At 49.1% G+C, this 19,409-nt stretch overlaps 1 protein-coding gene across 6 annotated transcripts in view; it reads right to left on the reverse strand.

Moving 5' to 3' along the window:
* rnf123 (ring finger protein 123) overlaps positions 1 to 19,409 on the reverse strand; it is a 106,396-nt gene extending 86,987 nt beyond the window's left edge. For 3 of the 6 annotated variants that reach the window (XR_014911827.1, XM_085407709.1, XM_085407713.1), the window contains exons 1-24: positions 19,179 to 19,409; positions 18,485 to 18,667; positions 18,317 to 18,401; positions 17,005 to 17,078; positions 16,805 to 16,902; positions 16,602 to 16,656; positions 16,246 to 16,331; positions 15,491 to 15,577; positions 15,346 to 15,413; positions 12,690 to 12,815; positions 12,050 to 12,164; positions 11,836 to 11,940; positions 10,979 to 11,104; positions 8,342 to 8,434; positions 8,066 to 8,134; positions 7,865 to 7,987; positions 7,498 to 7,597; positions 7,282 to 7,343; positions 6,368 to 6,439; positions 6,046 to 6,166; positions 5,584 to 5,685; positions 3,833 to 3,933; positions 2,931 to 3,123; positions 1,534 to 1,679 (exon numbers count right to left, since the gene is read on the reverse strand). Coding sequence is in view for 5 of the 6 variants with exons in the window: in XM_085407709.1 (XP_085263835.1) it covers positions 1,534 to 1,679; positions 2,931 to 3,123; positions 3,833 to 3,933; positions 5,584 to 5,685; positions 6,046 to 6,166; positions 6,368 to 6,439; positions 7,282 to 7,343; positions 7,498 to 7,597; positions 7,865 to 7,987; positions 8,066 to 8,134; positions 8,342 to 8,434; positions 10,979 to 11,104; positions 11,836 to 11,940; positions 12,050 to 12,164; positions 12,690 to 12,815; positions 15,346 to 15,413; positions 15,491 to 15,577; positions 16,246 to 16,331; positions 16,602 to 16,656; positions 16,805 to 16,902; positions 17,005 to 17,078; positions 18,317 to 18,401; positions 18,485 to 18,566 (2,289 nt within the window). In the remaining variant the exon portion in view is untranslated. The remainder of the gene's footprint in view (positions 1 to 1,533; positions 1,680 to 2,930; positions 3,124 to 3,832; positions 3,934 to 5,583; positions 5,686 to 6,045; positions 6,167 to 6,367; positions 6,440 to 7,281; positions 7,344 to 7,497; positions 7,598 to 7,864; positions 7,988 to 8,065; positions 8,135 to 8,341; positions 8,435 to 10,978; positions 11,105 to 11,835; positions 11,941 to 12,049; positions 12,165 to 12,689; positions 12,816 to 15,345; positions 15,414 to 15,490; positions 15,578 to 16,245; positions 16,332 to 16,601; positions 16,657 to 16,804; positions 16,903 to 17,004; positions 17,079 to 18,316; positions 18,402 to 18,484; positions 18,668 to 19,178) is intronic. The other 3 variants (XM_085407712.1, XM_085407711.1, XM_085407710.1) reach the window with 3 other exon arrangements.

Raw genomic sequence — 19,409 nt, forward strand, 5'->3', positions numbered from 1 at the left:
GGGAGGATGAGCCAATCGCAGAGTAGAAAAAACCTTCAGGCTCAGCGAGGCGCCCGTGTTTGACCAGAGGACTCGGAGTGCTTCGCTTTAATGCGCACAGACACGTTATTCAGACACCTCGAATAAAAACGTAAAAATAAAACCAGACACACAAATCACAGCGCTCTGAGCACAGCTGCTTCGGGTCAACCCACCCGAGAGAAAGGTGGATGCAGCTAAAGGTCAGGACCGCCCACAGATACTTCAGCAAGTTTTAAATATAGAAGTTTAAAACAAGAAGGGATTGTTAACAGTGATGTGACCAACTGGAGCGTGATGAGCACCAAACCAAAGGATGAACTCACTGTGGGAGTTTTTCCACCTGCAGACAAAACCAGCTGCAGAGAAAGTCACAGGAATAAAATATGCAGCATTAACCTTTACAGCAGAGTTCCACAGGGTTCAGTGCTAGGACCAGTTCTGTTTACATTATACATGCTTCCCTTAGGCAGCATCATTAGAAGACATAGCATACATTTACACTGCTATGCAGATGACACCCAGCTCTATCTGTCCATGAAGCCAGATAACACACACCAATGAGTTAAACTGCAGGAATGTCTTAAAGACATAAAGACCTGGATGGCCGCTAACTTTCTGCTTCTTAATTCAGATCAAACTGAGGTTATTGTACTCGGCCCTGACAATCTTAGAAATATGGTATCTAACCAGATTCTTACTCTGGATGGCATTACCTTGGCCTCCAGTAACACTGTGAGGAACCTTGGAGTCATTTTTGACCAGGACATGTCCTTCAATGCACATATTAAACAAATATGTAAGACTGCTTTCTTCCATTTGTGCAACATCTCTAAAGTTAGAAATATCCTGTCTCAGAGTGACGCTGAAAAACTAGTTCATGCATTTATTACTTCCAGGCTGGACGACTGTAATTCATTATTATCAGGAAGTCCTAAAAACTCCCTGAAAAGCCTTCAGCTGATCCAAAATGCTGCAGCAAGAGTCCTGACAGGGACTAGAAAGAGAGAGCAGATTTCTCCTGTTCTGGCTTCCTGTTAAATCCAGGATTCAAAATCCTGCTCCTCACATACAAGGTCTTAAATAATCAGGCCCCATCTTATCTTAATGACCTTGTAGTTCCATATCACCCTATTAGAGCACTTGGCTCTCGCTCTGCAGGCCTACTTGTTGTTCCTAGAGTATTTAAAAGTAGAATGGGAGGCAGAGCCTTCAGTTTTCAGGCCCCTCTTCTGTGGAACCAGCTTCCAGTTTGGATTCAGGAGACAGACACTATCTCTACTTTCAAGATTAGGCTTCAAACTTTCCTTTAAAGCATATAGTTAGTGCTGCAACGGTTCATCGTGTGTTTCGAATAATTCGATTAGAAAAAATTCTAGACACATTCTTTGCTTCAGCACTTCGTTTAAGGCACGGCCATGATGTGCTCGCTGGTCTTCATCGCAGACACCACAGACGTGCGCACACACACACACACACACACACACACACACACACACACACACACACACTCACCTTCCCCAGCTGCTGATGGACACTCAGGTTGTACATCATCACGATCCCGTCCACGATCTCCAGCAGCGACTTGTCTGCAATTTGTTGATCGGGCTCCTCGAGCGGTCGCCCCAGCAACAGGCCGTCGTTGCCATGACTTCCCTCGACTTCAGGTTGCAGAGAAACAGGAAATGGTTAAAAAAGGCAAGAGATTTTTACAGCTGTGGCACTTCCACCCAAAGACTCAGGCGATGATAACTGGCTCCACGCCAACTTCACGCTGTGTCTAACCGGCCAATCAGGCACGAGCGCCTCATTTGACTAATGAAGGAAACAACCAGAGACCAACTTAGTCTGGGCCAACAGTGAAAAATAATGATGTGAAATCAACAGGACACCTGACACACCCCAACAGGAAGTGACCCAATTAAAGCTCCCAGCACACGAATACCTCGTAAAGCTGAACACGCCGGGCTGAAAGCACGTGGTATGAAACACACTGGTGGACATCGCGAGGGATCGATCCACCTCCATCCACGCTCTGTCCCACCATCCAGAACCAGAACGCAGGAACCAATCACTTCTTCTCAAACGTCTCCAACACTGTCACTGACAAAGTACTTCCTGATATTTTACCTGGCAGATTCCTCTGCTGCTTTGTTTCCTGCCATCACCATGCTTACTCTGATTACTCTGATTACTGTGCTGGGTGCAGAAAGGAGAGCGTGGCTGAACATTTATCACTACCTTCGATTGGAGGATGAAGTGGAACAACACGCAGACTCCAACTGAAAGATGGAAGCGCAGACGTTTTCCTGCAGCGATCACGGCTCGGGCCCTTCTCTCACTTTGCTCGTCTCCTGCACGCCGGTGTCATTGCACCACAAATGCAAAAACTGAGCGAGAGGGGCTGCTGGTGGGTGTGTGTGTGTGTGTGTGTGTGTGTGTGTGTGTGTGTGTGTGTGTGTGTGTGAGATAGCAAACACTGAAATTATTTCTTTGCACGCAGGAATGAATTTTCTTCGCTCAAAAGAAATTTCTCCTCAAAATGCAACACTTGCACCTGCAAACCTTTTTACGTGCGCTCAGAATAGTGGCACAAAAATGACGCCATACATCCACAGAGGAAGTGACTCGCTCGTCACGTTGACGCCTAGGTGAACCTCACACAATTAAATTCTGATTCTCACTTCCTAAAAGCTCCACGCAAAGCGAGCAAATGCGGAAGTGATCCCCTGTGTGGCTGTTCATCATGCCTGTAAAAGCAAACTTCCTGACAAATCACTGACCTCCTGCTGCCAGCAGGGGGCGCCACGCACTGCCACATAGACCTGCTTCGTATTTTCAAACGCAGGAGAAGCTCTGAGCAAACGGGGCTGATGCCCGTGAGTTCCGTAGCAGGAGCGAGTTGTACTCACTGTCCTCCTCGGTGCGCTGCTCCACGGCGAGCGTTCGGACCTTCACCTTCTCCGGCTGACTCAGGGGTCGCCTGGGGGTCATCAGGCTGACGGCGGCCGTGCTCAAGAAGCGGTTGGCCCGACCCAAAGTGGGAGAACTCAACCAGCTGGGCCTCGCCAGAGCTCCGCCCATCGCCACGGCCCCGGGCAGCCTCTGTGGTCAGACGGAAAAAAAAAAAAGTGATGTCAGAGGATCAGGAGGTCAGAGGTCAGAGCTGTCTGCACAGATGTTTGGTCACACATTTAGAAACTATGGATATTAAACATCAGTGAGGATAATTTTTTAAAGCTTGTTCTTTAAAAAACGAGTGGATACGTTTTACCTCACTTCCTGTCTAACCCACAGTTTCAGCTAGGGCAGCCAATCGGGGGAGGGGCTTAAAGCAGTACGGATTAAAACCACGATCAGTGAACGGGAACAATGAAGACAAATGGAAGCAGCCTGAGAGAAACATGGACGAGGCTCTCCGTCAGACGCAGCCAGCTGTGCTTCACATCTGCAGCTGCCACGCCCTGCAGAGCCACCCGTCAGCTGGTTCTGGTCTCGCCACGCCAACATTTTGCAGCATGTCGTCTTCAGAGCGGCTCAGCCCACAGAAACAGGTGCGGGCGCAGGCTTAGACAAAGCGGGCGTGCCGTCACCGGCGCCGTTAGATCGGCTCTCCAACTCAGAGCGTGCACGCCATAAAAATGTTTCATGGTTTTTAATGGCGGCAGAACGTGTTGAATCCATCGCCGTGCACTCGCTCTTCATAACGTTTACATGTTCCATCGTTTTATTTCAATATCTGGAAGTACTCATGTGTACTTTTACACATACTGTTTACTCGGTGACACACAAACAAATGACATCACCACATCACCTGAGCAGCTCCGCTCTCGTCGTCCTCGTCCAGGTCGTCCATGGACGTGGCCTGGATCTCCGCGGGGTCGATGATGATGTTTGCTTTACTCGCCAAATCGTCTGAAAAAGAGAAAACAGGCACATTTGTCATGTTGTAGTTCTTCACTCATGAAAACAAACCCATCAGCTGAGTTTCATCAAGCTGTCTGCAGAAAAACGCCAACATCAGACGAGCACAGCTCTCACAGCGGCATTTTATATTCACTCAGACCCCAAAACACCATCAGAAAAGTTCAAAACCACAGAAATACGTTTAAAAACAAACTGCAACCCTACATTAAAACTGAGCTTAGCCGTCCAGGCCAGCTCGCACCGGCTTTCTACGAACGTTCTGACCGCTGACGAGGTCAAACCGTCGAGCCGTGCCGGGCGCGTCAGGAGGAGACGGCCTCAGACTGATCGGAGACCAGCGTGTGAGCGTTAGCCAATGAGCATCAGCCTGACAGGAAGCTGGCAGTAACGAAGAAACTGTCACTGGTACTGAGAGTGAAGGAGGGCGGGTGTTAAAAGTCTGAGCTGACTGGTTGGCCCGTGCAGGAAGTTCCCGACCAATCTGCAGAGGACTTCCTCGACTAAACCTTCAGGAACACACGCTCGGGGCTGAAGTCTCATCTTTACCGAGACTCAAAGTCAAACGTCCAAAATACAAATGGCTGTAAGTTGTTCGGGCTCCTCTTCATCACGAGCGACTGTAGGAGGAAGCAGCGTGCCCGCCTTTGAGAGGAAATGGAAGCGAGCGGGCCGCCGGAGCGGATAACTGATGGCAGTTGTGCAGCGCTGCCAGTCAGCACAACGGAGTGAATCAATCCACATTACACACCTGCTGATGGCGGCCTCATTTCTCCCCACGGAAACATCATTCAGACGCTTGCTCTTGATACTGAGGCGAAGCCCGCTGGCTCAGGACTCAGGACTCACCGCTAACCCCGTCACGCCTCTTGTATTTCATATCTGTGAGTCTGAGGCCTCGCCATCGTCAGTCAGTGTACGGGGGGTACAGACATCAAACACACCTGACAGGATCTCAAACGGTTCTTTTGGGTGATGGTTGGTGTATTTACCTCCTCACGCCAACCCCGCCCCCCAGCGGCTTTCAACCTGATGGGGGGCAAACTGGTCAAACTGGTTACGTTAGAGGTTTCTATCCAACATGGAGCACTTGCTCCCTCTGGTGGAGACAGCTGTGATGACCAACTTCAGATTTGATCCAGTTATTAACGCGGGCGCGCTTGCCTGCTTCCAGCTCCCTGTCCTTCATCTTGGATGAGTTAACAATAATCCCCGTTTATGTGACACCTCTGTGCACCCTGCTTTAGCTCCTCCCCCTCTGAGCACCTTTGCTCCTGATTGGCTGCTCCTCACAAACTCAGTTCAAGATTCCTACGCAGGCACAGCTCGTCATTAGACAGACGTGACAGGAAATCAATGAAGGAGATCTTGAGAAAGGATTCACGCTCGCACACGTCACCAAAGCAGCGACAGCTCGTCCAATCACGTTGTCCTGGGGCACTTCTGACTCTCCCAGCCGCCAATCAGCTGATCAGACACTGAGGGGGTCGGTGTGAAGTGACTCCTGCATGTCCCAGCGCTCTGGGCTCAGAGTCATTACCAAACACCTAAACTGACAACAGACACAGGAGCATGCTGGACAGGGCCACGCCCCCCACGAGCACGCCTCCCAGGGCCACGCCCACCAGGAGCACACCTTACCTTTCAGGGTTTTCTTCAGGTGGGACAGCAGCCCGCCCAGCCTCTGCAGGTCGAAGTAGTCCACCTTCCCGTTATAGAACAACTGAGGAGGGACGTAGGCCTCTGTGAGGGGTACAGAAGCACATCACTGAGGGAAGACGCACACACGCACGGGCGCACACACACACACGCACGCACGCACACACGCACGCACGGGCGCACACACACACACACACACACACGCGCGTGTGTGCCCGTGCGAGACCTGCAGTGGAAGCTTCTGCTCCACTGCAGGTCTCGCACGCACACACACACACACACACGCACGCACACGCACACTCGCACACGCACACGCACGCACACACGCACGCACACACACACGCACACACGCACGCACGCACACACACGCACGCACGCACACACGCACGCACGCACGCACGCACGCACGCACGCACGCACGCTGTGTGGCTCAGTGTGTCGTACCGTCGCTGCTCACGCTGCTCGGACTCTTGCGGTGTCCTTCGTCCCAGCAGCCTCTGACCGCTGTGATGAGGCGGTGCAGGAAACACACCATGTACTCAGGCGGACACAGAGCCGTGGGGTGCTGCTCAAACACACAGAGTGCACGCATGTGCAAACACACAGGTGAGGCTTTACCCGTGATTAGAGCGCACTGATAAAAACACGTCTCCATGAAATCAAACCTGTGGTTTCAGTTTGTCTGCGTCGCTCACAGACAGGAACAAACTGACCTGTGGAAACACTGACATGACGTGAGAGGGTGGCGTTCCTCGCTGCTCCTTACCCCTCTGTTGCTGGCGTTTTCCTGGAGGAACTTCCTGAACTTGTTGAGGAAAATGTAGCGCGATGCTTCTCCCTGAAAGAGGAGCAGAGCTCAGTTTTTCTCTTCACTGCAGTTTGAAACAGGAGAAGCGATTGCTGCAGTCCAACCCTCAGTCTGATCAGACCGAGTGTTACTCGGGGAGGACGCCAACGTTCACGTCAGGCCGAAGCATCCGAGGACGACACGGAGAGTAAAAACTGAGAACAGGCAGACCCTGGATCTGTTTTTGGATAAACGGGGAATACTGCACGATCATCCGTTTGGTCTCTGAGCAGGATAGGAATAAAAGCTGCTGTTAGACACACAGACCTTAAAGTTCTTTGCGTCAGAGTCGTGGTTTCAAAGTGCAGCGATCCAACTCGCACCGAGGGAAACCGCGGATCAGTGAGTTTGACGGGTTCGCTGCTAAAACCTAAAAAGGCTCTCGTGTCTGTGACTGAAAAGACTTTCTTTAAATCACCATCAAGAAAAAACTAAAAATGGGTCTATGATACAACGTGTTTCCTGATGATCTTACAGTTACAGGAACGAAAGAGCAGCGGGGTGAATAGCACGGTTGGTCGTCGCCTTCACGCCGAGGTGCCGTTTCCTCCCGGTTACGTGATTTGGTTTAAAATAAATGCTTAAAGCAAAGCGACTCCGAGCCCGGGCCGTTATCGCTTCGAGCGCTCGCTCCGTGAATTCGTTGGCAGTTGCTTGGATACGTGCTACGGTGCTGCAGGAGAGCCGGCACAGCTGAGGTATCTGATCTGAGCCGAACACCTGAACCTCCACCCGACAGAAACACCGACGCTGAAACGTCTCGCCACCGCAAACATCAGAGCAGCGTCCTGACCGCGGTCGCCATCACCAACACATCACGGCGCTGCACCCACCGTGCTCTTGTCCTTGTTGTTGAGCAGCAGCCTCAGGATCTGAACCTGCAACTCCTCCACCACTGCAGGAGAACAGAGGTCAGAGGTCAGAGGAGCGCACACAGACAGTCCAGGTAAGCAGACAGGTGGGTGGTCTCAAAGACAGGAACTCAGTGAAACACCAAAATAAAACAGTAAAGTACTAAAACAGAACACGGCCGAGTGACGGAGACCGACCTTCGATCCTCTTCTTCAGCCTCTGGCAGCCTCTCTCGTAGGCTCGGCGCCTCAGACGCTCGTCGGCGCTCTCGTCTTTGGGCTCGCGCTCGTCTTTACCCTGTTTGATAAAGAAGCATTGTTTAAAGCTCTCACACCTGTGCTGCTGTAAACACCTGATGGCTGCAGCCTTCCCCTGAGGAGCCTGCGGTTCGTCTGTCACGGTCAGTTCTTACGTCACATCTGATTTGTCGTTGCGCACGTCACAGAGGTAAACGGCCTCTCTCTGTTTGAGCTTCGCTGCTTTCAGCTTAATGACTTTGACACACTCGATAACATTTCGTCAGGAGCGAGGAGACGCAAATGGCAGAGCCTCGGTTTCTCTCACCTCTTTGTCGAAGTGCGTGGGCCACCAGGTGGTTGGGATGAGCTCCTCTAGCCCCGCCTCCTTCACCCTCAGAGGAGTCTTGATGTAAAAGAACACAACCGAGCGCAGAACGTCGAACGTGAGCTTCGGTTAAGGAGAATGCCGCGACAGCGGTTTAAATGTCACAGAGCGCTTTCGCTTGGCGGCTGAAGGATATAAGACGTTGCTGAGCAGGTACTTCCTGGATTTCTCGTGGCGCAGGATGGCCGTGGTCAGCCGCAGGTAGTGGATCTGAAACACAAGCACATCAGCTGGAGAACATCTGGAAACACGTGACATGAGAAAAAAAAAAAGATTTTAGATGAAGTTTGTCGCCACCTGCACACAAACATTTAAAGTTTGGTCTCTGAAGATGAACCTCCTGTGTCAGTGAGGTCGCTCTGCAGGCCCCGCCCCCTGACCTTATATAACCTGTGGGGCTCTGTTTGTTTGTCCTACCTGGAAGCCCAAGTCTGGGATGATGGGGGAGAAGCGGTAGGCCCTGAGTAAGGACATCATGAGTTGCTTCAGACACTCGTTCACCTCGTGGTCCTGCAAACAGAGGACAGAGGACGCAGAGGACAGAGGACAGCAGATGAACGCAGAGGACAGCAGATGAACGCAGAGGACAAAGAGGACGCAGAGGACGCAGAGGACAAAGAGGACGCAGAGGACAAAGAGGACGCAGAGGACGCAGAGGACGCAGAGGACGCAGAGGACGCAGAGGACGCAGAGGACAGAGAGGACGCAGAGGACAGAGAGGACGCAGAGGACAGAGAGGACGCAGAGGACAGAGAGGACGCAGAGGACGCAGAGGACAGAGAGGACGCAGAGGACGCAGAGGACGCAGAGGACAGAGAGGACGCAGAGGACGCAGAGGACAGAGAGGACGCAGAGGACAGAGAGGACGCAGAGGACAGAGAGGACGCAGAGGACGCAGAGGACAGAGAGGACGCAGAGGACAGAGAGGACGCAGAGGATAGAGAGGACGCAGAGGACAGAGGACAGCAGATGGACGCAGAGGACAGCAGATGGACGCAGAGGACAGCAGATGGACGCAGAGGACAGCAGATGGACAGAGAGGACAGCGAGGACAGCGAGGACAGAGAGGACAGCAGATGGACGCAGAGGACAGCAGATGGACGCAGAGGACAGCAGATGGACGCAGAGGACAGCAGATGGACAGAGAGGACAGCGAGGACAGAGAGGACGCAGAGGACAGCAGAGGACAGAGAGGACGCAGAGGACAGCAGAGGACAGAGAGGACGCAGAGGACAGCAGATGGACGCAGAGGACAGCAGATGGACGCAGAGGACAGCGAGGACAGAGAGGACAGAGAGGACAGAGAGGTTTCAGGCTGTGGTACTCCAGAAAAACATCCTGATGCAGACGCTCTACAGTAAATATCACCAATTTAAACGAGTGCTTTTAACCATCGCCTCCTTGTTTGAACCTCCGGGTCCTCCTCTGTGGAGTCTGGGTGCCACCGTGAGGCGGTAAATAAACCAACCATCAGCTATTAGGAGATCTGTACACATGTTCAGCATGCTGTCACTTTTATTTAGGAGCTCAGCATGAACTGTCGGCACTACACGTGCTCGAAACATTCACAGGGTTTCTGCCTCAGAGGCAGCGGTTGGAGCAGAAACACCCACACGGACGTGTGTGACCAGTCGACGTTGCTATGGTCACTACTCATTTAACCCAACCGTTAACATTTTAATTGAACCTTAATACCCCAAGATGGAGCAACCCTTCAAGCTCACAGTGGAGATGAGCTTTGTTTGACAGCCGGGCTCCCCTTAGCGGGACAGGGCGGAGCTCAGCCATTCAGGAGGCGCCCTGAGTGGAGCAGCTATGTCTCCACATTGAAGGGAGGCAGCTGAGGCGCTGGCCTCCTGGAGGTGGTGTCCTGGGCAGCTCCGACGCTTCCTACAGGAGGTGAAAGTACTGTGCAATACTCCAGAACATTGTATTATTATTAACTTGCTATTATTGAACAAAGTGCTGATGTTTTTGTTTCTGTGGAGCAACATGAAAGTTGAATTAACCTTTTAACAACCACACGTCATCCATGCCGTCATTAGTTTTTATTCATGTATCCTCAGATGTGGAACTCTGCAGGAGAGCATCCACTCTAAGAAGTTTTTATGCATCTGTCCCAAGTTACAGATTCATCTTGATATGAAGAAAATTTCAGCCTGTTGTCTTTAAAGGTTTGTGAACTATTCGTGAAAAAGGCAAAAAGGCCTGAAAGTGGGTCGACGGACCATAAAAAAGAAAAAACCATCTTGAGTTTTGGACACATGACGGGGCGATGCAAACCCAGGGCCGCCTCCTGTGAGGAGATGGTGTACAGCAGGATGCGTCTCCCTCTTTTTGAGGTCACTAACCAAGAGGAGCTTTCAGCCCAACCTGCAGGTGATGAAGCTTTCTCCTCATTGGCTGACACAACAGGAATAAATAAAAGATGCTGATCGAGTGTTTGTGCGGCCGCATCAATCCGAGCTGCTTGATGAACGGACACAGTAAAATGGAAGGCGGGGGAGTTCGCACTGAAGAAAACATGAAACTGTCTCAGGAAAGAAACACCGACAGGTGTGCGCGTACACCGACCCTCGTCAAAAGGTATTCTAAAGGTCGTGATGCGTGCTTTTAATAACCGAAGTGGAGCTTTACCACAGATCATCAACAGCAACCAGCTGATCAGACCGTTCTGGAAATGTAACATTTTTAAATGATTTGTTACGTTCGTGGTTTTCACAGTAAAAACCTGCGTTTCATGTTTTTGTGTGACTTTAGCTCGAAACAGGAAGTCATGATGAAAACGCACCTGTACAGTCGGACACGAGGCGGAGCTGCAACAATGAGGTAAACAGGTGTTAAGGTGACGGTCCACAAGGCCAGGTATAAATGCAGCAACTTTAAATGACGTCCCTGAACCTGAGCGCGTCCTGCTTCTTCTGTTTACACGTCTTGTATTTCTGTGCATGTTTGCAGTTACCCTGTGGACGCACAGTCCAGTTTTTGGGTTTAGGCCTGCGGTGGCTGGTGGGGCGCCATGGTTGGAGCAGTGAGCCGAGCGTGCAGATTTACCTCCATCAGCAGCCAGAAGAGGTCGAGCAGCTGCTGGATGAGCGGGTGTTCGTCCACCGAACCTCCTCCCTCCAGAATCCCCAGCAGGAAGTTCATCAGCACGTCCTCCACCAGATACACCTTACACTGCAACCAGACAACCCCACCATCAGTGCACGTGACCTGATGACATCACATTTTCAGACAGAGGTGATTTCATCCATTCAAACGCATCGCCTGCACAAACAGCGCCCCAAACAGAGGATTTAGTTTCCACTGTGGATGGATTTAATCAGCTGCAGAGCACGGTGCACGAGAAGTCTGGGAACTAAAACAAAGGCCATCTCCAGTTTGCTTCAGTTCATGTGGCTGCATGCAGTCTGTTCTTTTAAACTTTACAGTTACAGCTCTGATGCTGGATATAAAATCCAGCTGAATAATCTGCTTCTGTTTGTTGTGTCTCAGCCTCACAGCAGGATCATGAGAAACAGTCTGAGTGACACTCAGCTCATTATTAGAAACTTTATGCTTCGTATGAACCACGACAGGAAGCGAGCCGACGTAGTTTATGCTTTTCCCTGTCGTCTCTTCTCCGTGTATTTAAATACGAGTGACAACGTCTGATAATAAAAACGAACTCTAAAAACAGACTCTGGTGGAAAAGTCCTCATCCAGAAACACGGACGACAGGAGCAGCCTCGTTTTAACCACAGCGCTGTTTAAGCACTTTGATTATTCAGTTAATAACAGAGCAGCGGTCAGTTTTAGCGATCTCTGAACACGCCCTGTTAGCCTCACATCGGTATCTTTGGGTGGTTTTCAGTTTCCTGACGCTTCATGCAATAAAGGAAAAAAGCTACAAACACAGCATATTTCACCATGAGTGGAGCAAAGTGGTTAAAGATGTGAGCCAGAGTGACGAGGACGGTCGGCTCTCCGTGAAGCCTCCACACGGCGCAGTCCTTCTCCACCAGCCTCTCCTCCTGCAGCAGTAAAGGACAGACAAAGGACGCACCTTTCACTTTACCTGCACGTCAACCAAACACCAGGCTGAAGACAGGCAATGCCATTTTCACCTGCTCGTGTTCCTACCTGAGCGTCGATGGCGGTGGACAGGACGTTCTTGATGTAGCCCAGCAGTTTGTGGGCCTTCATCAGGTCTGCAGCTGGAGGGTTCTGGAGGGGCAGGTAGCCGTCCACGGGGTACGTGGGTCACAGTCGGGTTAAAGACAAACTCACGACACCACAGCAGCATTTATCCAATCGAATTCAACTCATTGGTGTGTGTTATCTGGCTTCATGGACAGAGAGCTGGGTGTCATCAGCATAGCAGTGTAAATGTATGCTATGTCTTCTAATGATGCTGCCTAAGGGAAGCATGTATAATGTAAACAGAATTGGGCCTAGCACTGAACCCTGTGGAACTCCATAATTAACCTCAGTGTGTGAAGAGGACTCTCCACTTACAGATGTTCCAGGGAAATCTTTCACAGCAAAAGAGTTGTACAAACCCATAAAGCCAAACAGCATTTTTCAGATGGATGCTGAAAAAATAAAATGGGACCAGCTTAGTTAAAAAGAGCTCAGTTTGAAATCCTACGCCTGTAGAAGCTTCTCTGTGCCGTCCATGACTCCACCATGCAAACGTACGGCCCTGATAGCTCCCAGGGGAGTGGCGCTAACACCTGCCGGCAGGGCTTCTGGGCACTTTGCGATTAGTTGTGAAGGATATCTGAGGGGCCTGCTGCCGAAGTTGAAAGCCACTGACTCTTTAAAGGAGAGGCTGATGGCGGGAAAGTAAGCGATGCCAGGACCCATCTTAATGTTGGTGAAGGCCGTCCCCAAAGACTGGCCGTTCCTGAGGACACAGAGGACACGCTCAGTGCTTTACTAAACAATGAGGACACATCAGAGAAGACTTCAACCACAAACGGAGTCACTGACAGCTTAAAACCTTTTGATTCAGTCTGCAGACCAACATGTACAGTCTCATCTGTGACGGCCAGAAATCAGAATGATTTACCCAAAAAACTCCCTGAAAGGTTTATCAAAGGAAACGTGCCTAAACCTAATAACTGGCTGGGTGCGCCTTAGCAACAACAACTGCCTTCAAGCATCTGTGATAACCGTCAGTGAGTCTTTTCCAGCTGTGGAGGGATTCTGGCCCAACCGTCAGAATTGTTGGAGGGTTTGAGCTAGGGCTGGGCGATATGGCCTAGAATCCATATCACGGCATAATTTGAAGCATGTGCAGTAACGATATATATCGCGATATATTCTTTTCTTCTGTATAACGTATATTACTCACTATTAGGCACACAGGTGCAAGTGTTGCATTTTGACGAGAAATTTATTTGGTGCAAAGAAAAGCTGAATTTGAGTGAACAAAACTCATTCCTGCGTGCAAAAACTGTATTTCAGTGTTTGCTATTATCCACACACACACACACACACACAGCAGCCCCTCTCGCTCAGTTTTTGCATTTGCGCTTCCTCGCAACATTTCTGCCCGCGCGCGCTCAACTCTTTCTCTACACCGTTATATTTGTGCCACAAAACCAGCCAATCACAGACTTGGATGCAAAAAAATCTGATTGGCTGTTCTGGTCTCCAATCAGCTCGAAATGACAAAATGCAATATCCCAGAATCCATTTCATCCAAAACTCAAACGAGGCAGTGGCGGAGGAACACAGAGGGGCGGAGTTTGAAATATTACTCTTTCTGGGTCACAAAATAAACTTTTAAGATATTTTCATGCGAGAATGTTTCTGTGTAAACTTCTAATATCTGCTCGGTTCATCAAGACATCACATATTTGCAAAAGTGCTCTCACGTTTTCGGAGATGCCTGTTACATGCATTCAAACGTACAGCTCTGCTGTCACTTCCAACATAAATGAAGACAGAAAACTAAACAGCAGTGATGTTTGTAGGGTTACTGAAGTTTGGCTAGCTGGTATATAATGATGTGCTACGTGATTGCTAGCGACACAGCTATGTTAGCATAGCATAAACACAGTGAAGCTGGAGGATGAACGCTAACTTTCGATAATAGTTAACATGAGGGTTCCTGATGGTTAGAGACAAATGCAATCGCATGGCAGGATGCTGTAAACGGACCAAACTTCAGTCAGGAGAACAACTGAGATAATCCATCCACAATACGAGGTTAGTCATTAATATACTGCAACAACATGGGAACAGAGCAGCTGGAGAGAATTCAACATTAATGAATCAATGGTACAGAAGTGGAGGAAGCGCAGGTTTTGGCTTTCCCCATCTTCCAAAAGTGCTTCGTTTCTTTGCTATGACTGTCGCCCGGCATAAACATTGCAGATGATGTTTGCAGCCGCTGCGATGCTTTCGACCAAAACAGGCGCAGCTTGATGACACCATCAACATGCGCTATAGCGGTATAGTCAAAATCTCTACCGTTGGCCAAATTTATACCGTTTATACTGCCCACCCCTAGATTGAGCATGAACTGCCTTTTTAGGGTCATGCCACAACATCTCAGTCTGACTCAGGTCATGACTTCGACTAGCCCACTCCACTAGCCCAAAACCTTTAGTTTTTCTAAAGCCAGTCAGAGGTGGACTTGCTGCCGTGTTCTGGATCATTGTCCTGCTGCAGAAGCCAAGTCATGAACACATGTCCAGACATTCTCCTTCAGGAGGTTTTAGTAGATGTCTTCAGGTCCTGAGGCAGCGACACAGCCCCAGACCGTCTCACTACCACCACCATACCCTACAGCTGGTATCATGTTCCTTTCCTGAGATGCTGCTACTTTTACGCCACAGAGGCTCAAACTTTCCAAAAAGTTCAACTTTTGTCTCATCAGCCCAGAGTATTTTCCCAGAAGTCTTCGGGATCATCGAGATGTTTGAGGCTAGACTTTGTGTTGTTTTTGGTCAGCTTTGGTTTCACCTTTTTACTCCTTAATAACAAACGGTTTCATTTAGAAACTGCATTTTGTGTTTACTCGAGTTTGTCTAACATTTACATTTGTTTGATGTTCTGAAACATTTAAGTGTGACAATCATTCTGTATACCTAACATACGCTACAGATGTTTCACAGATGTTGCTTCTAGTCTACTCTGTCGTCACATTTTCTCAAAATTACAGTTTTATCTTTTTTTGTAAAGTCAGCTGCTCTGCTATCAAGAAACCTGTCTGTTTTTCTGATTGGTCACTTGCTCCAAACTCCGCCTCTGTCACGGGCTCATGCTGACAGCTAGCCTGATAAACTCCGGGCTGACGTTAGGATAAGTGAAGGACAGAAAGCCATCCTGATATGTTGATGATCAGAAGTTCTCGGTTTGAACCAAAGATGTAAAAAGACGACCAAACGGAGGAAAGGAGGGAAGGAAAGGACAGAGGGACTCACAGGCAGAACGTGATGGTTCCTTCATCCAGGTCTATCAGACAGCTCACGATGTCTCCTGCTGCCCACGACTGGGGAGAGAAAACACGCCGTTATGGTCACATGATGAAACAGAGGGGCAGATCCCAGCGTCTGTGTTCACGCTCACCTTTCCGTAGTTTGTCGTCGTCACGTTCCACTTTCTCACTCTGTTTCCGTCGTAAGCGTACGAGTCCGGCGTGTCACCTACACCCTCCTGAGCACAAGAACACACTGTTCAGCATCGCCGTGCCGCCATCCTTCATGGGAACGGATGCAGCAGAGGTGAAAAACAGACAGTTTTTAATGGACGCCCTCAGACACCAGCCACAGAAAACTCAATTTAGCTCTTTGATTGAAGCAAATATCCAGCTTCAATTACTTCTTTTTTAAATTTACCAACAAATATTCCAACGTTTTTGACACGCAACATTAATGTTGCGTGTCAAAAACCCTTTAATCAAGCATCAACCTCCACATCCTGCAGTTCCTCTGACGTCCAGCAGAAGCTCCAGCAGTGAGTCCACACAGACTCGCATTAAAACTTTGCAGCGGAAATAAAAAGGTTTAAATCCTGATACACAAACTGTTTGGTGTGTATAGATCATTTCCTCCTTCATAACAACAATATTGAGAAACAAGAAGAAAGTCAGTCCTTCACAGCTGTCCCAGTTTTCCATGCGGCTCACGATTGAGCCCCCGGGTTCATGTCTGCAGTCTTAATGGAGCCATTGACGCTCACTGCGTACTTCTGCAGGATGAACCTGCAGCATTTATTTATAACAGCTCTGACCAGTTCCCAGTCGAGTTTCATGTTTTGTTTTCCCTCACAACATGCGCCGTGTCAAGGCCTTTACAGGGTTCATCATCAAGGTGTGTGTATACCTCCTGATTGAAGCGACAGCTAAGGGTACACCAGCCTATCTGCATCAGACCCTGAGAGGAGATCAGCACCTCGTAGGCCCACTTCCCTGCAGACAGAAACAGCCCAAAATCATTCTCCACATCACAACAGTCGCCTCAGGGTGCTTTATATTGGAAGGTCGACAATAATACAGGAAAACCAGATCAGACGACCTTTCTAAACTGGACTTTTATTGTGAAAAGCAAGCCCATCTGCAGAGAAGGTCACACTTCCTGTGACAGTTTTTTGTTTCAGGGCTTATTTTTGTTGTGTGTCATATTTACTGAGTCAGTTCAGCACAAACCCAAAAGTCAAAGCTTTTTCTGAGACAACGTACCTTTATAAACACAGGTGGTCGCTCGGATGGAGCTGAAGTTGCTGTGGCCGATGACCTGAATGCAGAGAAATTCATCACCCTTACACACTTATCACACATAGGAAGTGTTTTTCTACAGTACCAATCAAAAGTCTGGACAAACATCAGCCACGTGTCCAAACTTTGACTGGTTTCACTGGTTTATGGTCTCCGGCGTGTCTCACCCCCAGCAGGTCGTCGTCTACAAACAGGAGTCCTTCAAAGCCGCTGGTGTGATCGAGGACAACGGGCTGAGGACCCAGACGACCGTCCACAGCCTGACCTGCACAGGTTCAGGTGACGGTGTTATCAGACATTTGAGCTCGTTCTGAGTCACAGAACATAAGGTTTGGTTTTAAAGGCAGACAGACGCTTCCAGCCTTACCGTCCTCCGTAGGCGTGTCCTCAGACAGCAGCTTCTCCAGGTGAGCAGGTAGATCCTGGAAGCCCAGAGGCTTCCTGAAACCCAGAGCGGCAGGAAAAGACGACAAAGGGACAGAAAAGATTTTATTCTCAGAGTTGTTCATTATCGTTTCCTCCTTTCAGCTCAGTCTGATTTTTCCATTTAAACTTCGTTCACTGACACAGAGACCAGACTCGTTACACAGAAAAACACCAGCACACGACTCTCACATCAGGTAATCACAGCACAGTCATTCAGTTAGAAACAAACCCAACAAATATTTATCAAAAAAAAGAAAAATAACAATTATTAAAAAACTATTTTGGGAAGTACAACAGTTTGTAAAAAAGACAAGAGAAAGAACTACATCCTAAAAAAAACCCCTGAAACATAAAAGTCAAAGAAGTCCGCGACTATAAAAAAAAAATCTTCCTACAGCATGAACCAAGATTCAAAAACAGAATAAAAACAAAAAGTTAGATAGAAAAAGAATCGGACTTAAAGTCAAAACTACGTCTACAATAAATCAGATTTTTTCCCCAGAGACAATCACAGAAATAAGAAATCACCAAAAAGAAACTGGTTACATTTTAAAATGTGTTATATAAAAAAATATGTTTAAAAAAACAAAACAATCTGACTATTTATAAACACACACCCAAAGTTCATTTTTGCAGATTATTAAACAGGAAAAAAAATATAGAAAAATAAGGTTAAAAATGAACAAAATGAAAATTTACAGTTAAAAAACAAATGAAAAAAGTTTTACATGATTAAAACGTTGATGTTTGTTTTTAGATTTCATGAATTGTATCCGAGTGTGTGTGTGTGTGTGTGTGTGTGTGCGCACGTGTGTGTGTGTGTGTTTAAAGCTGCTGAAGGTAACATGAACCTGGCCGGCTTAAATAACGAGGCTCTGAGTCACTAAACAGGAACTCAGGACACACGCGCACACACGTGCGCGCACACACACACACACACACACACACACACACACACACACACACACACACACACACACGTGTGCACACACACACGTGCGCACGCACGCGCACACACACACGTGCGCACACACACACACACACGTGCACACACTCAGAGTAAGCAGCAGCTGTGACCGTCGGCCTCATTCCTGCGTCTGGTTTCAGTTTTACAGCCTCGCACATTTAAAATAGAAACAAAATCAGTTTGTGTTCAGTTTGTGTTTAGAGCTGTAAAAACTGAACCTGATGGTGGTCTCGCCTCTTACCTGCTCAGAGATGTGCATCGGGGGGGTGTCACAGCATGAGCTTACCTGAGCGAGGCCAGTGTGGGTCCCTGTTTGGTGGAGGGAAACACATGGTGTAGGTAGTCGCTCAGCATCTTCTCGTTCACGATACCTGGCAGAGGGACAGCTGACTCAGACAGACCAATCGGAGGGCAGGAGTGGTGGGTACGTGCTGAAGTGACTGAGCATTCATACCTGTGGATCTCGGCTTGTCCATGTCTGACGCCAGCCTGTAGTTACGGCGGGTCAGAGCGGTGCCGCCTCCCTTAGAACTCATGGTGTCTGACTGGAGCCACCTGACCCACACACTGCTGCCAGAGACACACCTGTAAACACCACCACCATCGTCGTGTCCAATCACAGCACAGGGCAAGGCAGCTGTGTCACAAACAGCAGCCACATGTTCAGGAGAGCGCCTGGCACCTGACATAAACATCTCCTGCCCTCTCTGAGTCATTACCGTGTACTTTTACTACTTTGCCCCAATCCTACCTGTGTACTTTTACTGCCTAAAGAATTTAATCATGCTGGATTTACTTTAACTGTATGTAACTGATACACTGCGATTACCCTCTCCTAGGTCTAATATTATGTACTTTTATCACCTTGCTACATACAGCTGATGATGAAGTGTAGTCTCGGGGTAGCCCTGAGCAATGATGAAGCACAGCTAGCTCGGCTGTTAGCATGCCCCCTAACCCCCGTTAGCTCACCGGAGCACTGAGGCTCGGCAGACCGGTCCGTTATAACCCTGTCGGCGGGACTTTGGGGGCTGAGTGTCGAGGTAATCACTGGACACATCAGTCGAGCATCGCTCGGCTGTAGGCAGTTACATGTCACACAGCTGGTAGCAGGCTAACAGCTAGCGGCTAATGACAGCGACACTCACCGCCTCCGGCTGCTCGGACGGGCCGCTGCTCCGCTGTAGCCGCCGCTAGCTCTGGTAGTCCGGCTGATAGTTGTGAATTGAGCCGCTGGATATCGGCGATAAGAACCTAATCTTCACAACAACACCGGAGTCTTATCTGCTGTTAACGCCTCTCACGGTACGGAGGGCAGACTGGGACAAGAAGGGCAAAGACGAAAAAACGCGAAGGCAGAAATGTGTGTGTGTGTGTGT

The sequence above is a fragment of the Rhamphochromis longiceps genome, linkage group LG5 (genome assembly GCF_057381845.1).
Source record: "Rhamphochromis longiceps isolate RC_006_pf linkage group LG5, R_longiceps_female_GT1.1, whole genome shotgun sequence".
NCBI lineage: Eukaryota > Metazoa > Chordata > Actinopteri > Cichliformes > Cichlidae > Rhamphochromis > Rhamphochromis longiceps.